The following is a 21,255-nucleotide window of genomic DNA, read 5'->3' on the forward strand; positions in this document are numbered from 1 at the left end:
AAAGACACAGCCTGGGGGCTTAGTGGGACACAGTGACGTCATTCTAGCTGGCCGGCTGCTCCGTGCGTGGTCCTCCTGGAAGCTGCTTTCTCCATCCTGCTGACATATCAGGCAGACATGACTGGAGTGGCATAAATCTTCATTATGTGGCTGGCTATAGTGACGTCACTGTGTCCAACAGAGCCTCCAAGCCTTTATTGTTAGTTGTTAAAAAGATCCAGATTGCTTCGGAATTGCTACACCGTTTTTCAAAATGTTAGAAGCGTTTTAATCAGCATCATCCACACTACAAGCCTGCATTACAAGTTTAGTGCGGGTGATGCTGCTGACAGATTTACATTAAAGGCCCCCTTAACTGGGGTCATTACACACGAGTTGACAATGGTTGTAGGATTTTGAAATGTTACAAACAGGTCAATTTTCTATATCAAATTGGGGCTGCTTTAAAATTACGTGAACATCATGCTTGGAATTGTGACTTAGTTGTTTTGGGGGGTAAAATTTGGACACTATCCCTGCCGGCTCACTCAGTGTTCATTAAGCTTGGCACGGATTGGCCAACTTCAAACATATATGTTAATGATCTCTATCAGAGTGTTTAGGTACTTTAGCCCCAATGCAATTGAACAGTACTTCTCATCCCTTAAATGGGAAAGTTCCCTATATTAAGGAAATGGGCTCGGATATATGATTGGGGGTAAACAACTGATGAAAAACTAAGCAATCTCCCCTGTAAACCCCTTCTCATCTGCAACATAGTTGACACTTGGCCTCCGTTGCAGGGGCTCACCAACCAGTGCAAGCTGGCCGTGACACCTTTGCCCATCCCCTCTGAACATCACGCCCATCCACCCTAAAAAGGACATTGGAGGGGACATGGTTGCCATCACGCCTCTTCACATACATTTACTTTACAGGGTGTGTGCATGTCTTCTTGAGGGTGCAGGACTTTGACGTCAAGGTCTACAGGCAATTGTAGGGAATCCTTGGTGACGGAGCCCAAATGTGCTCCTTGCTGCAAAAGGGAAAGGGCTTCTCAATTGAAAATGTGGGGTTTTCCCAAGATTGGGTACAGTGTGCAAATCAAACTTATCCACCATCATGTGTCTGTGAAAGAATAGCAAATCAAACACAATCTTTACTTGTTTATTCCACACAAAAATTGCGAGCAAACAAATGCTATCAAAAGGTATAGTATACTTCAGAAATAATTGTACCATTGTTGAACAAGCATAACAGGCACACATTTGCTGAACATCTTTTGATTGCTTAGGCTCAATTCCCTCTTTCCAATTGGCTTTCCAAAAAGAATTTATAAACTTAAAACATGGTGGCTGTTTAAATAACTCGTCCTGAACATGGAACTTACAACTTATTTGGCTTTTAGTTTTGGGCCAAGTTGGGCGGAAGATTGTATTTTCGGACAGAAACAATTCAACAACATTATACATTTGGAACCGAATCATTTCAGCAATGCCCAAGCCCCAGGAGATTAAGGAGGCAGCAGTTTACATTGCCATGCGGCTTCCTTTCATGTTGACTGTCGAAATACTACATATTTCAAAGCTTTCACGAAAGAGACAAGAGGATTGTAAAATGGAAAAATAACCTTTCCCAAAAAAAAAACAGCAAACACAATGCTCTCACGTGGCATCTGAATGCTAGATTTTTACCACTGTCTGGCATGGAGATGGTGTGCACCCTCCTTCACTTTCCCTATCCTAAACTATCGTTTGTTCGGTAACGGTAGTGTTTGTGTAGACCCTAGCATCTTTGCACTTAAAAAGGGGTCGGGCAGGGCCAAAAAATTTACAAACACATCGACTTGCTCTGGCAAGTTATACCCATGTGTAAATTACTTTGATTTTAACATTTGAAACCTTATCATAGTTATTAAAATCCAATGTTTACAGTCAAACCACTCAATGATGATGTCACGCCCTGGGAGTTGTGCATGATGGGATAATATCCCGATAGGAACTGCACATCTCCCTGGACGGGACAAAATCAGTGAGCTGTTAGACAGAAAACCACACCTTTTAAAGCTAATAACTATGGGAAGGATTCTGATTTTAAAGTCAAGTAATTTCCAAATCTGTTTAACTTGACACAGCAAGTTGATCCTTAGGAAAAAGTCTTGGCCTATCATTACACATTTAAATAAACAGACAAACTCAAAATGTAAACCGGTCTCTTCCACTGGTTTCTAACGTGCTACGAAAAACTGTGTCCCTAGCAAAAGTGTCGACGCCACTTCCCCTGGACTACAAACTTTTAGGGCAAAAGTCAGGTTGAGTATGCCTGTAGTCCCAAACACCCCAACTAAATCCTAGACTCTTTGAGGGGGTGTTACCCATCTCGCAGACAATAACCCCCTGGTGGTTTGGAGAAGAGCTCGCAGGGGTAAAAGCCAGCTTCACAACGGCACTTAGACCTCTAATACATTTACCCCCAAAAAAGTGCAAAATAACTGTAGCGCAGGAGAAACCCCTTACTGACCAAACCCTAAGGCTAGGTTCACACTACGTTTTAGAATTCCCTTTCACGTATAATGTTTGTAGGGGGGGGGGGGGGGGGAGTTGGGGATTGCTGCGCCCGCTTGCAAACGTATGCGGGCACCGTATTCTATTCTTTTGGATTTGTCGACCGTAGAGAAACGTGGCCGCCGGTAGGCAGCTTTTTCGCCCGTATGCAGTTAACCGTCCGTAGCGCCAAACGTGGTTGACCACGTTATGGCCTGCGTTTGGAAAAACACATACGGGTGAAAACACAGCCGAACGGAGACTGTGTTTAAATCAGGTCGGCACAATAAAAAGGATTGAACATGGTACACACGCCTACGTTTGGGTGCGGGCGCTGGGATTACCCCCTCCCCCCCCCCCTACAAACCGTATACGGGAACAATATTTCCAAAATGTATTTAGAACCTACCCTAATTTTGCCGATTAAAACAAAAAAAAGGAGTTAGGGGCGTGGGGCTACAAAATATTAATCCATCAGGATTGATTTCTGAATTAGGGTTTCCACTGATTTCTCTAAATGGCAGAGACGTTTATCAATGCTTTCACCCATAGATTCCAGCTTAGACTGTAGCATGTCAAGGTTGCTTTGAATTCTGCGTTCCATCTCGGCAAGATGGGCCTCGAAGCTTTGAGGGATATTTGGCCCTTGATTGGAGGAACTCATGGGGTCGTCTGGAATGGGTTCCAAAGTAAGGGTGATCAATTCTTCGCCACTTTGGGATGCACCCTAAAAAACAATGGATAAAAATACCCTTAGTTTCCCTTTGTATTTAAAAAATCACGTTCTCTATGATAATTATTCTGTAAGGCAATGTTTACACAATGATCTTGTTAGGTTGCAATTTATTTGGGTAATGTAGGGCTTACACCCAATTTGAAACAACTTGACACCATCACCGGGTCACTACTATGCTTGCATGACATTAAGCACTCATAAGAGAATAAGGGAATGCACATGCTTACTCCTGAATTCACAAACTTTGACTGGTTGCTTGCACCCCTTCAGCATTATAAACCATCAGAGTGCATCATGCATTGGCTAAATTTTCCCTGGAACTTTGAGAGTGGAAGTTTTTTTTCAATGCCCATGGCATTTTGGTCTTCAACCTTTCTTAAATTTAAATCTGTGTTTTGGCTTGCCTTTATTAGTTGTTGGCTTCGGGAAATGAGGTCATTTTTTAAATGCAAGTTTTGACAGAGTTAATGAGAATTAGAGCTTGACAGTGTTTAAGTATTTACCTGGGCATCATTGGTCACCGGGGTAGGGTCTTGCCCTGCAAGTTCGAGCCTTTCCAGTCTGGTAGGTTGGATGGGTGCTTTGCCTTTATCTGTGTGGGTGAGAATTTTTTGTGAAAAGCTTGGTAAGGCTGAGTTAACACTACGTTTTTTGCCAAAAAATTCCCGGATACAGTTGTTGGAGGGGGGGGGGGGGGGGGGAGGTTGCAGCAGATGAAGGCCTCCGTATCCAGAGACCTTAGGTAATGAATTTCAAAGTGCCGCCCATAGGGAAACGCGTCCTCTGGTTGTCAGCCTTTTCCACCGGATGTGGTTTCCCTTCTGAAGGCAAAAACGTGGGTGACCACTTTTTTGCATCCGTTGGTGAAGCCACATTAAGGCAGCAACACTCCTCCTCACCTTACCCCACCGCTAAAAACCTTTTCTGGGGTCACGATTTCAAAAACAGAGGGGGAACACAGCCCAATAATTTGGACTTAACATTGAAATTATCAAAATATATGTTTTTTTTTTCCTTACCTCTAGCTATCTTGCGCTTGATGCTTTCGTAGGTGTCCCTCTCTCTAACTTTTAAATCCGAGTAGCGTTTCTGTATTTGACGCTCCGAATGTGTGACTCCAAACTTTGTCTCCATTTCACAGACTAAGTCCTGTAAAATGCTGGCTTTATTGCTGTTGATTGAGCCTCTTTCGCCAAAGCCATATTCCCTTTCTTCCATGTATCCCACTAAGAAAATTAATTCTGCCCGTGAAAATGGGGGAGATCGTTTACGGGTAGTCTGAGTTGGGGTTTCAGAGGAACTTTCTGCAAACCAAAAAAAATAGAGAGGGACAAACAATGTAAATAACTTAGGAAGGACACTGAAACATAGGTACTTTTAAGTGCCACTCCTTTTTTGAAACACTGTCAATACGCCTGACGTATGGGTACATTGTTGGATACGGAAGCATGATAGAAGGCATCATTACACAGGTAACCCGCGTTATTTCACGCTGTGCCCACAATGAGAGTGTAGCTGGGTCATGGCCCTGAAAATGCCCCACCTTGATCGCAGTAGACAGCACTCTTGAACCCTATTGCAGTGCACTGTAAGCCGATCTGTCAAGCTAAGTTAGCGCTACAAAAATCGCCTCGGGAGAAATGAGGCTGGTTGGGGAAATAGCACTCAATACGCGGCCTCCAGAGCAGCTGGCGCACAGGAGGATGTTCTCTTTCCTTTTCAAGTGTTTTCCCTTAGGTGATGGAATGTTTGAAGCCTGTGATCCAGGGTACTGCCTTGAATTACCATTATGAATGATGGATTCTTTCCAATGGTAACCCACATCATTGACATATGAGTTTATCCACGTGGCCTTCTGGATTAGTTTTCATCCGCTGTTACATACCTGAGCACTCCGTGCATCAGTGTTGTTTCAAGAGGCATTTGAATTCTGCAAATGTTGGGGGATGTTGAGGCCGCGTGCATATACACATAAATAGTTGCCTACAATTCTGCCACTGCTCACTACTCTGCTGGGCCCCTCTGCCGCATGGGTATGTGTGCTCCCCGCCTTTAAAGGTGCGTTCCGGTCTCTCCTCATGGCGCCCCCGCTGCCTCAAGTTCCCTCACCCCGCAGCGGGAGCTACACACAGGTCCCTCAACCCCCTGCCAAGGACGCTTACATGTCCCCCCACAAATACTCCACTCCCCTGCTTTGGGAACATTTACTTGCAAAAGCAGGATGTGTGGTTGTGATGTCACGACCACACCACAACATTGATAGTAGAACTAAGGTGACGTACGCTGACCCCAATAAAATTGCATGGAGTTGGAGTTACCATATGAATTTTTTTTTTGAGAAAGGAAAAAAAAAAAAGAGGTGGTGAGGCGGAACTAAATAGGCTTTTTGAACAGTGGAATACCCCTTTATAGGTCTCCTGAAATCTAACTTGACCACTATCATTTGAATTGGGGATAAGTTGTAGATCTCTTGTGGGGCCCTAGCGCTGTGGGCACCCGGAAACACATGTAAAGAGCATGGTCTTTCAGACAGAGCGATGCGTCCCAACCCCCGCCCATAGCAGGGCCGCAACGTCCCCTCCATTCATCTCTATGGGAGAGCTGTGTGGCCTCCGCTCCGTGTGGGGGTAGTGATGCGCCGCTCTGTATAGCCTCCGCTACAGCCACCAGAGTCCTGGGGGACACAGCACTCGAGCCCCCAGCAATCTGCAACTTATCCCCTATACTACTGATAGTGGATAAGATGTATTTTAGGAGACATGTCCTGTAATGGTGGCCATACATACCCATGTTCTGTTAGCCTACAGGAATGCTTACCAGCCTCGCTAGTGGAATCTGACATTTTGCTTGCAGTCTTCAAAAGATGGGCTTCCGGTAATCAATGAAGTCGGGACTTCCACAGCTCTCTAGGAAGTAAAAAAACAAGTTTGAATTGTGTGGAGTGTGCAGTTTGCAAGTTTGATAACCATTCTTTAGGGGTTAGGCCTGCTCTGGTATGATTACACATTAAGTTCCCTGTGCTATTTTTTTGGGGGCAGTCTGCTCTGCTTTTTTATCTTAACTCTTTCCCTAAAGCCCCACATTTTCCCCCCATGGCTAATGTTTGCAATACTCACACTTTGTGTCGGCTTCTGTGTTTTTTCAAGCAATTCAATGGCTGAGGGTATTCCGCAGTGTCTCCTCTTGCTTGTGGTGGCGCGCAGGCTGGCTTCCTGACTGTTCTGTGCACTGGGTAGATGTTTAGTTGTGATTGGCTGTCTAGCATTGTGTGTTGTGGTTGGTTGGGTTTCGTGCGTCTTTTCGCAGCGTGCGACATTCGCTGCGCATTGCGAAACTGAAAAAAAAAAAAGGCGCATGCACACACATGACAGGAAACCACTGAGCAGACAGTGGAGTATCCTTAGAGAGCGAAAAAAAGTTTAAATTTATACAAAAGTAAGTTCTAAATCCAATGTAGGTTGTTGGGGTGTAGATTAAAAACATAAATCAATGAGACCTTAATGGTAAACCACTAAGAAACCTAAAAGATTAATTGCATAAAGTTTGATGTACAGCTTCCCCTAAATCTTACCTCAAAAAACTATCTGTAACTTTGCATGGGAAAAACCAAAGCATCCTGGATAGGGCAACCTCAAACTACTACACCAGCCTTAAGACAAGTTTGTTCCAAATTTGCAGAACGCTCCAAAACCATGTGTCATTCCAATGTGACCGCCAACCACAAAACTAACATTATAGACAAAATAACGTACAGTACACCATACCACAAGCCAAAAACGTGGACCATGGGGCACAAAAAGGAAAACAATTTGAGGCGCATGCTGTCAGTTGAGTCAGCAAAAACGTTGACACAAATAAAAACAACAAATAAAAAAGTAATTTCCCAAAAAAAGGAACCATAAGAGAACTTCTCCACGTATTAACACATTGCATACACATATTGGTTCTCAGGACAACAGAAAAGTTAATTCTGGCAATTGACAAGAGGTGGGAAGGGGGCCCATCACAAAGGTTACGGGTACACCAGTTAAATGCATGAGTTTCTGGAAAAACAAGATGCTGGTCAAACCCCCTGCCAGCACTACAGACTGCATTTCCTGGGGTTCACCCTGGACCAAACTCTGGGTATGCACTGAGGTTAATAAGCACCACAGGCAAATTATTTGAAATAGTTCCCCAAATGATTTTCAAACCACTATGACACAGTTTACTTTTAACATTATACTATGCCCATGGTAAAATTGAATTGAATGTAAGATACCATTTAAGGGGATGATTCCATGAGTCAGTACCTGTGTCCGCCTTGAACAACGCAAGCCAATTTTTGGTTCAAAACAATACCAACAATAGGGAGACTATCATCAGTCAACAAAATTAGTTACGGGAGTTTATTAAAAAAAAGTAGATGCCCCACCATAGGCCAAAGCGTGATTGGGCACATGTTGGATGAAACGGTGCGCAAACTCCTTTTGAGCCTAATTCTGCTGTCCAGTGGACGAAATTCATACAAGGCAGCAGCACAACAGGCATTACATTGGGTAAAATCAGACAGGGGTTGTTGGACGCCGGTAGACCACACACCCTCGATCCCAAGATGGGTACAGATTGCGTGAAGGCCAAACGCCGTGCCACAGTGTGAACATAGCATAAGTCTCTGCCTGCTCAAATTGGCTTGGCAATTAAACAGTCATGGAATGGACAATTCTAGCATGGAAGCCTTACCTTGGGATTCCAGAACAGATATTTAGTTTGCCCCAAGTTACTCTGGGACTTGTCAAGTAATAGGTCAAGTTGATCATCCTAATTCAGAGAAGTTTATTTATGATGGGTGGGATGGTTCGAATCCTCAGCATTGATTGATCCATTAACTGTTTTTTGGGCCATTGATACAAATCTAAAGCAATCATTAAGGTTCTCATTTAAAAAAGTTAGTCTGAATTTCTAACTACAAACTTCGTTCAATTTTCCCCAATAGGTCAATAACTCTTGGAATGGCTTTGCCAGTTACCCTAGTAATAATGAGAGGACAGAACAATGCCACCATGCATCTTCCGCCACACAGACCACGCCAAACGAGAAAGGATCGCTTGTTTAAACCAAGGCTAGACATGAGCTCTTTCACAGACGAGGAAGTAGTGAAACACTTTCGCCTGACCAAGGCAGCAATTAACCAGCTTTATGAGGAGCTAAAACAACGCATAGGCCGCAAAAGTCACAGAAGTCATGCCATCTCTGGTATCTCCAAACTCCTTGCAGTACTCCATTTTTTTGCAAGCGGATCATTCCAGTATTCCATTGCGTCAAAAATGGGTTTCACGCAACCCACTTTTAGTAGGTGTCTGAGGCAGGTGGTGGATGCCATAGTTGCGCTTAGTAAGAAATACATTAAATTTCCATACAATGATTCAGAGCGTGATGTAATCAAGCAGATTTTTAATGAGAAATAAAATAAATAAAATAAAATAAACTATTGGTTTAATTGATTGCACTCACATTGCACTAATTCCAACCAATGCAGAGGAGCAAAGCTATCGGAACAGAAAAATGTTCCATTCCCTTAATGTCCAAATGATCTGTGGACCCTGTGGTGAAATTTTGGATGTAGTTGCCCGTTTTCCAGGAGGCACTCATGATGCTTTTGTGCTGAGTAGTAGTGGGATTGGCCAACTCTTCCAAAGTGGTTACTTTCAAGATGACATTTTATTAGGTAAGTGTTGTTGTTAGCCTTTGAAATCATTCGTCAATCCTTGAAGATTGTTTATATTTCAAATATGAAAAAGACAGACAAGAATTGTCTACTCCCAAGGGGGATCAATGGAGGAGATGAAAGCTAACATTTGAAGAGGCCATGTTGATTAGTTGCCTTAAGCTACTAATCCAACGTGGTCTTCTCTTTCATGTAAGGACTTTGAAAGTGTGCAAGTTGTATTCTGCTTGATTGCTAGAGGCAACTTGAACATTTATCCTAGCCACAGGATTAAAATGTTCTCTTCCATTGATCCCCTTGTTACTGTTTTTTTTTGGGGGGGAAAAAACTTACAGTATTGCTAGTTAGATTATGCTTTTTCTATAATATTTTCAGTTTAAGTTGTGTTTTTGGACGTGACAATTACATTCCAAATGTGTTGATGCCATGTAAACTTTAGGTAAGGGCTTTCAAAGTGCGCAACCCGTCCTAAACAGGATAACCCCTAACTAAAAGCGTAACAAAATTCTCAAATTCGTTGCAACATCACCCTTCAAGCCCATTGAACACTTTAATGTCTTAACAATGTTCATCTTGCTGAAAATGGAAACATGAGTCCACTAAAAAATCATGCTAGCAAAAATGAAACAAACCTTAGTTGAAAATTCAATGTGCTCGGATAAGACAGGTAGTGTTTCCTGAGGTTGGGCTCCGGACATAGGTGAATGCTGGACGAATCTCTTCATTAATGAGACCACAACTGCGGCCAAGTTTGAATCAGTACAATGGCATGAGGAGACTATTGGTTGGGGACAATGGACAGGGGAACACAGCAAGCAGTTTTCACCCTGATTGTGGCCCACCAGCATGGGCTACCATACAGCGTTCTAGCTTCGAGCCCAGAAAAACGATATATGTCCCAGTCACTGATTCAAATTAAACATGGTTTCATGTTTTTCTAAGGGAATCTGTCATCATCCTCACCGGCCCTAAACAAGGTACACACTCTTGAAGGACTCTTGGTGCGTTGGGAAACGCTTTTTGCCTCCAGATATCTTGTGCATTTAATTCAGAAAATTATTTTCAATAACTTTGGGGGAAATTCTTTGCATTGTGCTCCGTAAGGCTGGGTTCAGATATATCAGTTGACCACCGCAGTTTCCCTACGGCGTGCACCGGAGGGAAACTGATGCTCGAACTGATCCCATTTCTTTGAATGGGACAGTTCACAATCATCCAGCCTCTCAAATTAGACGCCGGATGTTTTGAAACGCCGGAGGGCACCGTGCAGGTGAATGCAGCTTGCTGCGTTCCCCTGTCCGTTGCCCAGAAACAATGTACGCCGCATGCCCAAAAAATTATTACTAGTTGTCATCAGTTGTGGCATCAGTTGGTTGACATTTCGGTTAAGTTCACCTATGTCGGATGTCGGACATATGGGAACCCAGCCTAAGGCTGGGTTCACATATGTCCTCCATTGGGCAGACGGGAACTCAGCCTAAATCTCGATGCAACTGATGCGACGCTTGCGGCGTCCATTGGTTCTGGGCAACGGACAGGGGAACGCAGCAAGCTGCGTTCCCCTGTCCGGTGCCCTCCGGTATGTTCAACCATCCTGCGTTAAAATGAAAACGCTGGATGATTGTGAAGTGTCCCATTCAAATGAATGGCAGCAGTACGAGCATCAGTTTCCCTTCGTTGCACGCGGGAGGGAAACTGTGCAGAACGACTGTTATATGTGAACTCACCCCTAGTTGTCCGCAGCTGACTTTGAGCAGAAAACAACCGTTTTCCCTCAAACTTTACGGGAAGCAATTTTGGGAAATCCTACAACGTTTATCCTGCAGTCAGAATCTTTTAAAACAGCATCCCAACCACTACAAGGCAGGCTTCAAGGTTCCTTGAGGGTCATGCTGATTACAGAATTCAAGTAAAAGCCAATTCACCTTTTTTGATGTTGTCATGATGCCATCCTTAATTTGTTTAATTCTTTACAGGTGACAACGGTTATCGGTTATGCCCTTGGTTGCTTACACCATACCTTGCACCACGGACAGATGCCCAGCAGCGCTTCAATACTGCACACAAGAGAACACGAAGCCTGGTAGAACGTGTTTTTGGACAGATTAAATCTCGCTTTAGATGCCTTGATGTTACAGGGGGGGCACTGCTGTACAACCCTGTTTTGGTTGGGAAAATAGTGTTGTCCTGTGCAGTTCTTCACAATATTGCCCTCCTCCATCAAATTCCCATCGAAATTGCTTCCGACCTCCGTGCTAGCATAGACTGCCCACCAGTAATGGGGCATGAAAGTTCACAGGCTGGTAATGAGAAAAGAAATGAAATCGCGGTCAATTTCTTTTCCCGTTAAGCCCCAACTTTCTAAATTTGTGCTATTGGGACTACAACGAACCGTGTTTGTTAACTAGTTAAGTAGACAGGTTGAGTAAACAGAGAATAAACTTAAAAATGATCTATTGAAATCTGGTTTGTGCATTGACTTAATTATGCACTTTTGTTACGGCTTGATTACAGTTGTAATGTTTGTGGATGCAAATATTTTTATTGTCTGTTTTTTTAGACTATGCTAATAAACATCCAAAAAATTGTCACACCATATCTTAGGGTCGTAAAATTTATTAGTCACAAACTTGTCATGGCCATGTTTATGGTTTTATGGTAATTGGAGACCCCATTCAAAACTAAACACTATTTAAAGGTAAAACATTGACGTACACTTATTAAAACAACCAAATACAAACAAGGTAAAGAGCACTAACAATCACACCTCATTTTAAATTTAAAAGGGATTATTTTTTAGCTTTTTTGTTTGGGGGGGGTTGAGATCTATTTTGAGCCTGATGGCCTGGACCTAACTTTTTTTTCAATCCCAAAGTGTGGGGGGCTACTGAGTCCGAGTTAACAGCAACGTCTTCCATTGCAAGCTCTTTCTTACATGAGATCAAAAAATGTGCGGACGAACTGCAATGTGCATAATTATCCATATTTAAGTCATTTTGATTAGGCAAAGTAGCCAGTTGGGGAAGGGGTAAAGTTAAATCGATTGGTTGCCCAGATGAGCTATCCTCATCCTCCAAAATCGATTCCCCCGAACTAATACTATGGGTGGCATTGGACCTTACTGTGGTTATGGATGTGGCACTAATGTTTGTTTGTTCGGACGAAGGCGATACTTGGAGTATATGTGAGTCTACATTTTCAGGTTCAGTGTTTTGCCCTGTTGGTGGTCTATTTGTTGCCCTTGATGCTACATTTGCATAGTTTTTTTGGGGGGTTTCCTGTAAGATCTGGGCAATTTGATTTAGACCCTTTTGGATCTGATTGGAACCAGTCAAATAAGCGTCCGCTAACTTATGCATGCCCAGTTGAAGGTCCTCAAAGCGACGATCTACCCTGGTCATGAATTGCAAATGTTGGTTCGTATAATCATTTATGTAGGTTGTTTGATTTGCACTTAGACCCAAATCACTGGGTAACAATAGCTCCTCTCTGTGACATGGCACATTTTCGTCAACAACACCAATGTCCTCTTGGCCCGTCACAGCCTCAGAGTGTGCATGTTCTGAATTTTCGCCTGCAATTTCTTCTTCCACATTTTCAGCGGTAGATTCTTGACTCTGGATGTGAACTTTAAGTGAAGAAAAAAAAAAAACAAGGGGTAAGTTACAATGTAAAAGAGATTCACATACTCCCAGAGCTATTCCAGCTATACCTTTTAGTAAACTCTCCACTGGCTCCAGAAAGAAAAGCAGATATGTAAATTACATCTCTATAAGAATCAACTTTTTCCCCAAAGTTCTTAGCGGCATAAGTTGAGTTGGTGTTTTCTGCCAACCAGCAGTATGATGATGTCCTGTTCTGGGTACTGTGCATGATGTAAGCAAATTCACATACAAAGTGCTAATGAGTTAGCTCCCATTATGCACAGCTTTCGGTAGGTGACATCTTCATTGTGCAGTTACACATTTTTAAAAAAAACAACTTCCAATCCCTCTAACTATTTGACGGATTAAGTTTGGTATCTTAACACTAAATTCAAGATTAATGGAACTTTTGAGCGCCAGATGAGAGATTCCACCAAGGTTTTGGCTAGAATACCCCTCTAATGGTCTAACTATATGCATAGTCTCTTAATTAAAATGCATTACCACAGCAAATTGGCCTTACTTTTGGTCTACCCATTTGTGCCTACCACATTTGGTCCCTTAAGATATTTGGACTATCTTGGCTCCAAAAATCTTTGTGCTATTATTGGTCTAAAAGCGCAAAATAAAGAATGGCCATCAAATACTGGTCCAAAGAGCATTGGTTACAGACCATATCAAACTTTTTAGGGTGGGCAAATTTTCTTACAAAGTTTCACAAAGGTTTAAGGGCTTGCTGCTAGAGTATGCAGTACAGTATCATGTACTGTCCAATTCCATATTGGACCTGTTTTTTTTTTAAGGCCAAACATGAACTATAATCCTGAATTGACCGGATTGTAATAATGTTTGTAGCCCAAAAACACATGATTTTACACTGGTTACACCTTTTTTTGCCCCAACATAGCAGAAAAACGTGATTGCCTAAATCATGGTCTTGGACAATAGATCATTGTGAGCGCAATATCCTGGAAAGTGTAGCTAAAACCATTTGGCATTGTCAGTTGTTAAGCCAATAAATTGGCAAAATGTAAACTAAAAATGAGTACTGTTACTTAGATTTTACTTGAACGGACCTGATGAAGAAGATGCCTGTGTCACTGATATGAGGCATTTTATGTATGTGTACCTCCAAATTGGTGCGAAAATTGCCCATATTTGCGGACATTTACTGATTCAACTTCAAGACATGAGGGGAAAAAATATTTTACATTTTTTGGGAAGACTTTGGAACATTATCAGAGACTTAAGGTTGTTATTATGATTAGGTTGGAAAGTAGGAAAACAAGTGCGCTATACTTACATGACGATATTGCTTGCATGCATACATCGGCCTCTCCGAACCCTTCTATCTGTTCCCGACGACATGTGGAGCCCACCTTTTCCTCAAACAGGGTTAATTTTTCAGGGCATGATGGACCACCACCTGTCTGGCGGGCATATCTTGCTATGACAGCTAATTTTGCCTTCACTTTTTTTTTTAAGTCTGACCATTTTTTTTTCAATTCTGGCACAGTTCGCTTACAAATTCCCAGTGCATTCACTTTCTGCATTATATTGGACCATGCCGCGTTTCGGATAACCATGGGGCACTTATCATTTTTCCCCGGGAAAAGGATCTTGTAATTTTCAATAACCTATTAAAGATAAACATTGACTTCAATTAACGTTTGAACATTTTTAAACTTTCAAAGAACACTAAGCATTATTCGGATCAGCCAATATACTTTTGTCTATTCAAGCCTTTCTAGTGGCCAAAGTTGATGTTTTTGTTTTTTTATTTACCCAGCCCTATCTTAAAAATCCAAATTTAGTGTCATACACATTTTGCCAAACAAAAACAAAAGAAGTAAATAATTCCTTCATTAAGGACACACTTCCCTGGTAGTAATATGATTACTTGGACAAACAGTCTGATGGCCCCGCATGTCTCTTTTGCCAGCCTTGGCTAAAGACCAGTAAAGTTGGCAGACTGGCTGCTCCACAAGGTTCCCCTGGCCCGCCTTTTTAGGACAGATATACATTTTCCCATCAAAAAATAAAAATAAAAAAAGGGGGTACAAGCCCTTCTCAACTGTCAAGAACTATAGGCGAAAACTAAGGGCAGGACCTTAGACTCTCGGACATCACAAAGCTTTTATCCTTTCAAGTAGATGAACACTGCAGACTTTAAGTGTGACATCAGCACCATTTCGAGCTTGGTAACCTTTCGCCAGGGAGCAAGAATAGGAAAACAATGATTTACCTTTGTGGCCCAGTGTTGCTACTGCCGAGAAGGCAGACAGGCCTTGTGATGCAAAAGGCTGATGGGAGTGGATGTATTGCAACATCTGGCGATCAACATTAACAAAACCCATGCGATGTATTGATCATTGGCAGCTCAGCAAGGACTTGAACTCTTGAAAGAGAAATATCCTGTGAGCAGGCGCTCAAGGGCACCTAACAAGGCTACCTGTGCATGTCCCTGAATAAAAGTACTACGACTCCTATGATGTAAATGGGTCCTCCCCGCAGGAAGCATGGGACCAACATCAACGACAAGCCCAAAGGCCAACACACACACATACATTTTTGAACAAGACAGATTTTGACTCTTTGATCCTTTTATTTGGGTTTTGTATCTAAAACTTCCTTAAGGGATAAAAGAATCCTTACAAACATAAATTAGGAATGCAAATTCCGAAGACAGTGTATTCCATGGGTATCAAACATGCGGCACTGACCTTCTTCACCGGGTGCCCTCTTCTCCACTCCCGGCAGGCCCCGGACTAGTATGCTGACTAGACGCTGCTGCCCCGGGACGTCGGTGACGTCAGGTGCGTCAATATGCACAACCCATTGGTATAGGTCACAGCAAAAAGTATGCAGACTCCCAATTTCAAAAAAGGCTGTGGTCTTTATTTAGGGCATCAGCAGTGCAACGTTTCGGCTATAGTGTAGCCTTTGTCAAGCATAGGCAAAACGTTGCACTGCTGATGACCTAAATAAAGACTACAGCCTTTTTTGAAATTGGGAGTCTGCATACTTTTTGCTGTGACCTATACCAATTGGATGTTCTGTATCTGGACTGGTTATCCGGATAGTCACGGGCATAAGAGCAGGGACTAGTGCTGTCTTCCCCCTTGGACGTGAATACGCACAACCCAGCGCAGCGGCATCAAGGCAGCGTACTAGGCCTGGTCATTGTCCCAATGGAGAAGAGGGGCCCCGGTGCTGATGAACAGCCCGGACGGGAGACGCCGTACCACGCTGAAGAAGGTCAGCCCAGAACCACTCAGCCTCCACACGGAATGCCGACGGACACTACAGGAAGGATGGATGGCCCAGCTCACCCTACCCGGACAGTCCCAGCAACAACAGAGAAGGTGAGTCAGGGGTCTGGAATGGTATGGACAGGGGTCTGTGATGGACAGGGGTCTGTGATGGACAGGGGTCTGTGATGGACAGGGGTCTGGAATGGACAAGGATCCAGGATGGACAGGGGTCCGGGATGGACAAGGGTCTGGGATGGAGAGGGGTCTATGATGTAATGGACAAGGGGAAATCTTAAAGACAGAAGGTCATATTTACAGGGGGTCTGGAACGACAGGGAAAGGGAAAGATGAATAATGATAGTGGGGGTCTGGAGGGGGATGATGTCTTGCCCAACCCTAGGCTTATACTCGAGACATTAAGCGTGTTTAATTTTGTAATTGGATTAATTGGATTAAATTGGTCGCCGGTTAAATTTGGATAAAGTATATGCAATAAGTAAGCTAAATGTGGGTGAATTTGGTGAAGAAAACATGTCAGAGTGCAATTTTAAGTGTGGGGCACATGGCAGAGGGCATTAAAGGGGTTGGTAAAAGGACAAGGGGGGCATTAGAAGTGTGGGTCACATGACAGGGGGGCATTGAAAGTGTGGGGCACAAGACAGGGGGGCATTAGAAGTGTGGGGCACATGATAGGGGACATTAAAAGTGTGGGGCACAGGACCTAATAAGTGAGGGACACCGCACATGGGGAATTATTAGTGAGACGCACATAAAAAGGGGGGTCCTCTGTCATGTGCCGCAGAACATGTAATGGAATGCACCTGTCATGATCCTCTTACTAAGGATGCCCCCATCATGTGCCACTCACATATAATACCCCCTGTCCTGTGCCACACAATTATAATACCCACTGTCATGTGCCCCACACTTAAAATGCCCCCCTGTCATGTGCCCCACACTTTTAATGTCCCCCTGTCATGTGCCCCACAGTTAAAATGCACCCATCATGTGGCACACACTTGTAATGCCCCCTGTCATATGTTCCTCACATAATACTCCGTCTTGTGCCCCACACTTATAATTGCCCTACAGCAATGTTGTACTATGAACATGTAATATTTTTATGAGGGATGTGGCCCACAATATCTTAAACCATTGATGTTTTTGGCCATGTAAGCCTTGTTATTCGTCATGCTTGGTGAATGGAAAACACCATTGTAAGCATTTCATTTACACCAAACAAATTTAATAATAATAAAAAATCTACCTCATCTACAAGGACCTCCATCTCCTGATCGGTGTAATTTTTCTTCTTAATGCCACGACTACGCCTCATTGAATGGACCCCAGAGGCTTCAACATCAGACAAATCAGAAGAAGGTGGAATGGAGGAACCTGCATCCTGATCAAGAGTAGCTGTGGGCCCTGACATACTCTCGAATATTTGGACAACCGCAGAAGGAGTAGGTACAAGATTTTTAGTTTTAGCCTTTCTTTTTGAGGCAACCTGCGCCATGTTAGCACTCCAAAATGCAAACTTTCCCTTTAAACAGCTCAAAAGGACAGCGTCTGCAAAGGCAGGGCTGCTCACAAAGCCAGGGAAGAATGCTGACTATTTAAATGACTATCTGAAGTAATTTTCCCGCTTTTGCCTACGTGCGACAAATTTACTAAGCTCGTGCGACAATTTAGTAAATTTGTCGCACAGACGCAAAAAGAAAGATAGAAAAAAAGGGGTAAAAAACAAACTATCTAGTCAGAGTTTAGTAAATGCCCCCCATTGTTACCAAATACACCTCCCATTGTTTTTACCAAAGCACCCAATTTAGGAATCCAAGTTGCCCCAACCATCTGCACTAGACAAGAAAGCAAATCGGACTTGTGGTTGTCCACGAAGGGGTTTCATCGATGTGGTCTCTGTTCATGTTGCAAAATAACAAAATTCTCAAAAATGACTGAAAAAATCATATCCACATCCAATGCAATCCAGTATGATATTAAACAGCTTCTAACGTGTAATCCAAAGGGTGTAATTTATTACCTTTACATGCCACAAATAATATATTGGGAGAACCAAATGCCCACTAAAAATTTGCATCGCAGAACACATCTACAACATAAAAAGAAGGAATGACAAACATCCCTCATCAGCCCATTTTCATACTTACCATAATTCAGATTCGTCCAGACTTAACCTCTTAAGGACGCAGGGTGTACCTGTACGCCCTGCGCCCAGTCCAGGTATAAAATGCGTCATACCGGGTCGTTCCCGGTGGCTAATGACAGTCGGGACCCAGGGCTAATAGCGTGCGACACCCATCGTTGTGCCGCGCGCTAATAACCCTTTAGACGCAGCGTTCAAAGTTGATCGCCGTGTCTAAAATGAAATTAAAAGATTCCTGATCAGCCCGATCAGGATCATCGCTGTACAATCGCGATGTCCCGATCAGCTAGAATGCGAGCGGAGGTCCCCTCACCTGCCTCCGTCTCGTCAGATCGGCGATTGATTGCTCCAAGCCTGAAATCCAGGCTTGAGCAATCGACTGCCGATTACACTGATCTTTGCTGTGTCAATGCACGGCAATGATCTGTGTATGAGATCGGTATGTGCAGTGAAATAGCCACCAGGGGGCTGTAACACTGCAAAAAAAAGTGTAAAAAAAAAAAGTTAATAAAGATTATTTAACCCCTTCCCTAAGAAAAGTAAGGATCACCCCCCTTTTCCCAATTAAAAAAAAAACCTGTGTAAATAAAAATAAACATATGTGGTATCACTGCGTGCGGAAATGTCCAATCTATAAAAATATACTGTTAATTAAACCACACGGTCAATGGCGTCCGCACAAAAAAAAATCCAAAGTCCAAAATAGTGTATTTTTGGTCACTTTTTACATCATGAAAAAAGGAATAAAAAGCGATCAAATATAAAAATGGTACCGATAAAAACTTCAGATCACGGCGCAAAAAATAAGCCCTCATAATGGCTCGTATGCGGAAAAATAAAATAGTTATGGGGGTCAGAAGATGACAATTTTAAACGTATACATTTTCCTGCATGTAGTTATGATTTTTTCCAAAAGTACGACAAAATCAAACCTATATAAGTAGGGTATCATTTTAATCATATGGACCTACAGAATAAAAAAAAGTGTAATTTTTACCGAAAAATGTTCTGTGTAGATACGGAATGTCCCAAAATTTACAAAATGGTATTTTTTCTTCAATTTTGTCGCACAATGATTTTTTTTTCCTCATTTCGCTGTAGATTTTTGGGTAAAATGACTGATGTCATTACAGAGTAGAATTGATGGCGCAAAAAATAAGCCCTCATATGGATTTTTTTTTCTTTTTCCAACTGTAATTTTTATTAAAGAGTTTTTCATACACATAAATTCAAAAACAAAGAAAACAAGTGAGCAATGTCACAAGGGTCGGGGTGAAGGGAGGACAAACAACGGTACACAAAGACGAACGCAGAACAGCCACAAAGAGAAGAGGGAGAAAGAAAGGGAAAGGAGAGGGAAGGGAAAAAGAGAGAGAGGAGGGCTCCCAGACCGAAAGGAATAAGGGGATGGAATTGTTGAGAGAGGCAGTCAGGAATTCCAAGGAACAAATCTCTCGGACACACGCTAACAATTCTGACTCGGGGGGGGGGGGGGGGGGGGCAGAGCCCTCTTCCAATACTTGTCAACAAGGGTTTTGGTGGCTAGAACAATATGCTGGAAGAGCTTAAAGGGCTTCTTAGATAAAGAGGGGTGAGAAAGATGGAGTAAATAAATAAGAGGGTCTAGAGGAACCAGTACACCCAATACTTCATACAGCAGTCTCTTTACTCTCTTCCAGTAGTCCGTTAAGAGGGGGCATGACCAAAATATATGGAACACTGTGCCCAGTCCCACCCCACAATGCCAACACTGAGGAGGGATATCAGGGTTAAGCCTATTCAATAGTTCTGGAGTATGATACCAGCCCATAATCAATTTATACTGGGTTTTCTTGTAGGCTGTACAAATCGAAGCCTTAGAGGCCCTCTCCCAGATAGCCCACCACTGTGGAAGGGCAATAGTGGTGTTGAGAGCCTCCTCCCAGTGACCCATATATCGATGCGTCGGCGGGGCTCCCCCAGGAGGCTGGAGAGGCAAGGAGTAGATGTCAGAGAGAAGACCCCTCGCCTGAGGCCCACCACGGCATAATCATTCAAATCCAGTAGGCAAGAAGACTACTGTGGAGCCATGCATAGAAGACATATAATGTCGCAACTGCAGGTTGCTGAGTGAAAGCGCTCAGAGGAGGGGAGGTCCCAACGAGTCATCAGTTGTTCAAAGGGCTGGAGAGAACGTGAGAGAGGGTCAACTACTTCAGCCCAGCAGAAAAGGCCCCTAGATCCCCACTCCCGCACCATAGAAGAAGACATACCAGAAGGAAAGTCAGGATGGTAAAGGAAGGAACACAGAGGGGAGGAAGGGGAAAACAGTCAGAATTTCACAGAGCAATACCCCCAAACATATTTAGAGAATGCCAAGGGGCCCAGTAGAGAGGAAAAAGAGACAGTAGAAGCCGGGGGAGACCAGAGAAGGGTATTGGGATGCATGGGAGCCAACCAGAGCTTTTCCAGCTCCATCCAATGACTGTACGCATGGTAAGAGTACTGTTACGCCTAGCGCTCCGGGTCCCCGCTCCTACACAGCGGATCCACAACCCGTAAGCCGAATCGTGACAGTAGATCCGGCCATGGATCCCGCTGAGGTGCCGCTGCCAAGTCTCGCTGACCTTACCACGGTGGTCGCTCAGCAATCGCAGCAAATTGCCCAACAAGGACAGCAGCTGTCGCAGTTGACCGCCACGTTACAGCAACTTCTGCCTCTGCTACAGCAGCAACCATCTCCTCCGCCAGCTCCTGCACCTCCTCCGCAGCGAGTGGCCGCTCCTAGCCTCCGCTTGTCCCTGCCGGACAAATTTGATGGGGACTCTAAACTCTGCCGTGGATTTTTGTCTCAGTGTTCCCTGCATATGGAGATGTTGTCGGACTTGTTTCCTACAGAACGGTCTAAGGTGGCGTTTGTAGTAAGCCTTCTTTCAGGAAAGGCCTTGTCTTGGGCCACACCGCTCTGGGACCGCAATGATCCTGCCACAGCCACAGTCCAGGCCTTCTTCGCTGAAGTCCGGAGTGTCTTCAAGGAGCCTGCCCGAGCTTCTTCTGCCGAGATTGCCCTGTTGAACCTGGTCCAGGGTAATTCTTCAGTGGGCGAGTACGCCATCCAATTTCGTTGCTTCCGAGTTATCATGGAATAACGAGGCTCTCTGCGCGACCTTTAAAAAAGGCCTATCCAGTCGCATAAAGGATGTGCTGGCCGCACGAGAGATTCCTGCCAACCTCCAAGAACTCATCCAT

At 43.6% G+C, this 21,255-nt stretch overlaps 2 protein-coding genes across 2 annotated transcripts; both read right to left on the minus strand.

Annotated features, from left to right (window-relative positions):
• Window positions 1–961: 961 nt before the first annotated feature.
• Window positions 962–8,698, minus strand: LOC130355367 (uncharacterized). The gene is made up of 5 exons (XM_056555428.1): window positions 6,375–8,698; window positions 6,076–6,164; window positions 4,278–4,562; window positions 3,762–3,850; window positions 962–3,249 (listed from the first exon to the last, which is right to left on the minus strand). The coding sequence occupies exons 2-5, from the start codon at window positions 6,098–6,100 to the stop codon at window positions 2,989–2,991; spliced, it is 660 nt and encodes a 219-aa protein (XP_056411403.1). The 5' UTR covers window positions 6,101–6,164; window positions 6,375–8,698; the 3' UTR covers window positions 962–2,988.
• A 1,926-nt stretch (window positions 8,699–10,624) lies between these two features.
• LOC130355363 (uncharacterized) lies at window positions 10,625–17,632 on the minus strand. Its single transcript, XM_056555422.1, has 3 exons — window positions 17,131–17,632; window positions 13,913–14,246; window positions 10,625–12,593 (listed from the first exon to the last, which is right to left on the minus strand). Exons 1-3 carry the CDS (start codon window positions 17,377–17,379, stop codon window positions 11,755–11,757), a joined length of 1,422 nt encoding a protein of 473 aa, XP_056411397.1. The 5' UTR covers window positions 17,380–17,632; the 3' UTR covers window positions 10,625–11,754.
• Window positions 17,633–21,255: the final 3,623 nt, after the last annotated feature.

This window comes from Hyla sarda, chromosome 2 (genome assembly GCF_029499605.1).
Source record: "Hyla sarda isolate aHylSar1 chromosome 2, aHylSar1.hap1, whole genome shotgun sequence".
NCBI classification, from domain to species: domain Eukaryota; kingdom Metazoa; phylum Chordata; class Amphibia; order Anura; family Hylidae; genus Hyla; species Hyla sarda.

Coding starts and splice junctions, on each gene's coding strand:
- LOC130355367 (XM_056555428.1), bottom strand. CDS start 6,100: ATGTCAGATTCCACTAGCGAGGCTG. Junction 4,563..6,075: donor AGATTCCACTAGCGAGGCTG/GTAAGCATTCCT, acceptor TTTGGTTTGCAG/AAAGTTCCTCTGAAACCCCA. Junction 3,851..4,277: donor CAAGCGCAAGATAGCTAGAG/GTAAGGAAAAAA, acceptor TCACCCACACAG/ATAAAGGCAAAGCACCCATC.
- LOC130355363 (XM_056555422.1), bottom strand. CDS start 17,379: ATGGCGCAGGTTGCCTCAAAAAGAAAGGCTAAAACTAAAAATCTTGTA. Junction 14,247..17,130: donor TGGAGGTCCTTGTAGATGAG/GTAGATTTTTTA, acceptor TATCTTTAATAG/GTTATTGAAAATTACAAGAT. Junction 12,594..13,912: donor CATGCAAGCAATATCGTCAT/GTAAGTATAGCG, acceptor CTTCACTTAAAG/TTCACATCCAGAGTCAAGAA.